Below are 1,421 nucleotides of genomic sequence, written 5' to 3'. Positions count from 1 at the left end.
TGTTCCTGTTTCCCTATTGCTGTGGGGCAGGACTGACTCCTCCAGAGCCCAAAGCAGAGCCTGCGGCTCCCTGGGGCACCCTCAGCCAGCACCAACCAGAGCTCGTGCAAGGCACCTGCCAAAGGTCTTCCTGACTGGAGAGAGACACTTTGGGGGGGTCCTATGAGAAATGGCTTTGATTTTGCTCAGAGAAGTCTCTCCTAACTTGTCACTGTCTTTTCCCTCTTGGACAGTCCCCCATGCCCAGAGGCAGCAGATGTCCAACACCAGCTCCATCACCCACTTCCTCCTCCTGGCCTTCGCAGACACACGGGAGCTGCAGCTCTTGCACTTCTGGCTCTTCCTGGGCATCTACCTGGCTGCCCTGCTGGGCAATGGCCTCATCATCACCGCCATAGCCTGCGACCACCGCCTCCACACCCCCATGTACTTCTTCCTCCTCAACCTCTCCATCCTCGACCTGGGCTCCATCTCCACCACTGTTCCCAAATCCATGGCCAATTCCCTCTGGAACACCAGGGCCATCTCCTACTCAGGATGTGCTACTCAAGTCTTTTGGTTTCTCTTTTTAGTTGTAGCAGAGTACTATATTCTCACCATCATGGCCTATGACCGCTACGTTGCCATCTGCCAACCCTTGCACTACGGGACCCTCCTGGGCAGCAGAGCTTGTGTCCACATGGCAGCAGCTGTCTGGATCAGTGGGTTTCTCACTGCTCTGCTGCACACTGCCAATACATTTTCACTTCCCCTCTGCAAGGGCAATGCTGTGGACCAGTTCTTCTGTGAAATCCCCCAGATCCTCAAGCTCTCCTGCTCACACACCTACCTCAGGGAAGTTGGGCTTATTGTGGTTACCCTTTCATTAGGATTTGGGTTTTTTATTTTCATTGTGGTGTCCTATGTGCAGATCTTCAGGGCCGTTCTGAGGATCCCCTCTGAGCAGGGACAACACAAAGCCTTTTCCACGTGCATCCCTCACCTGGCTGTGGTCTCCCTGTTTGTCAGCACTGCCATGTTTGCCTACCTGAAGCCCCCCTCCATCTCGTCCCCATCCTTGGATCTGGTGGTGACAGTTCTGTACTCGTTGGTACCTCCAGCAGTGAACCCCCTCATCTACAGCATGAGGAACAAGGAACTCAAGAATGCCCTCAAGAACCTGATTCGAGAAGTAGTATTTCAGCAGCAATAAGCTGCCCATCTCTCTTCACAAGGTTTCTCCAAGTGATCTCAGGCAACTTGTGTCCTTTGGGCATTGTACTGGTTATAATCGTGTTTGTTCAGAAATGTTTGCATTCACCCTCCTTCTCAAGAGGCTGAAGCCAGTCTGTCTGGCCCAAAGGCCTTCTCTCCATGAGTCTATCACTGCGCCAATGCTGGCCTCCTTTGTGGCATGTCTGTAAATAAAGGGGATTGCCTGC

General features: G+C 53.1%; 1 protein-coding gene across 1 annotated transcript; it reads left to right on the top strand.

Annotated features, from left to right (window-relative positions):
- Window positions 1-256: 256 nt before the first annotated feature.
- LOC142076468 (olfactory receptor 14J1-like) lies at window positions 257-1,192 on the top strand. Its single transcript, XM_075138758.1, has one exon. It carries the CDS (start codon window positions 257-259, stop codon window positions 1,190-1,192), a length of 936 nt encoding a protein of 311 aa, XP_074994859.1.
- Window positions 1,193-1,421: the final 229 nt, after the last annotated feature.

Source organism: Calonectris borealis, unplaced genomic scaffold, assembly GCF_964195595.1.
Source record: "Calonectris borealis unplaced genomic scaffold, bCalBor7.hap1.2 HAP1_SCAFFOLD_50, whole genome shotgun sequence".
Classification (NCBI taxonomy): Eukaryota; Metazoa; Chordata; class Aves; order Procellariiformes; family Procellariidae; genus Calonectris; species Calonectris borealis.
The sequence above is the reverse complement of the archived record's forward strand: the minus strand, read 5'-3'. Positions and strand labels throughout refer to the sequence as shown.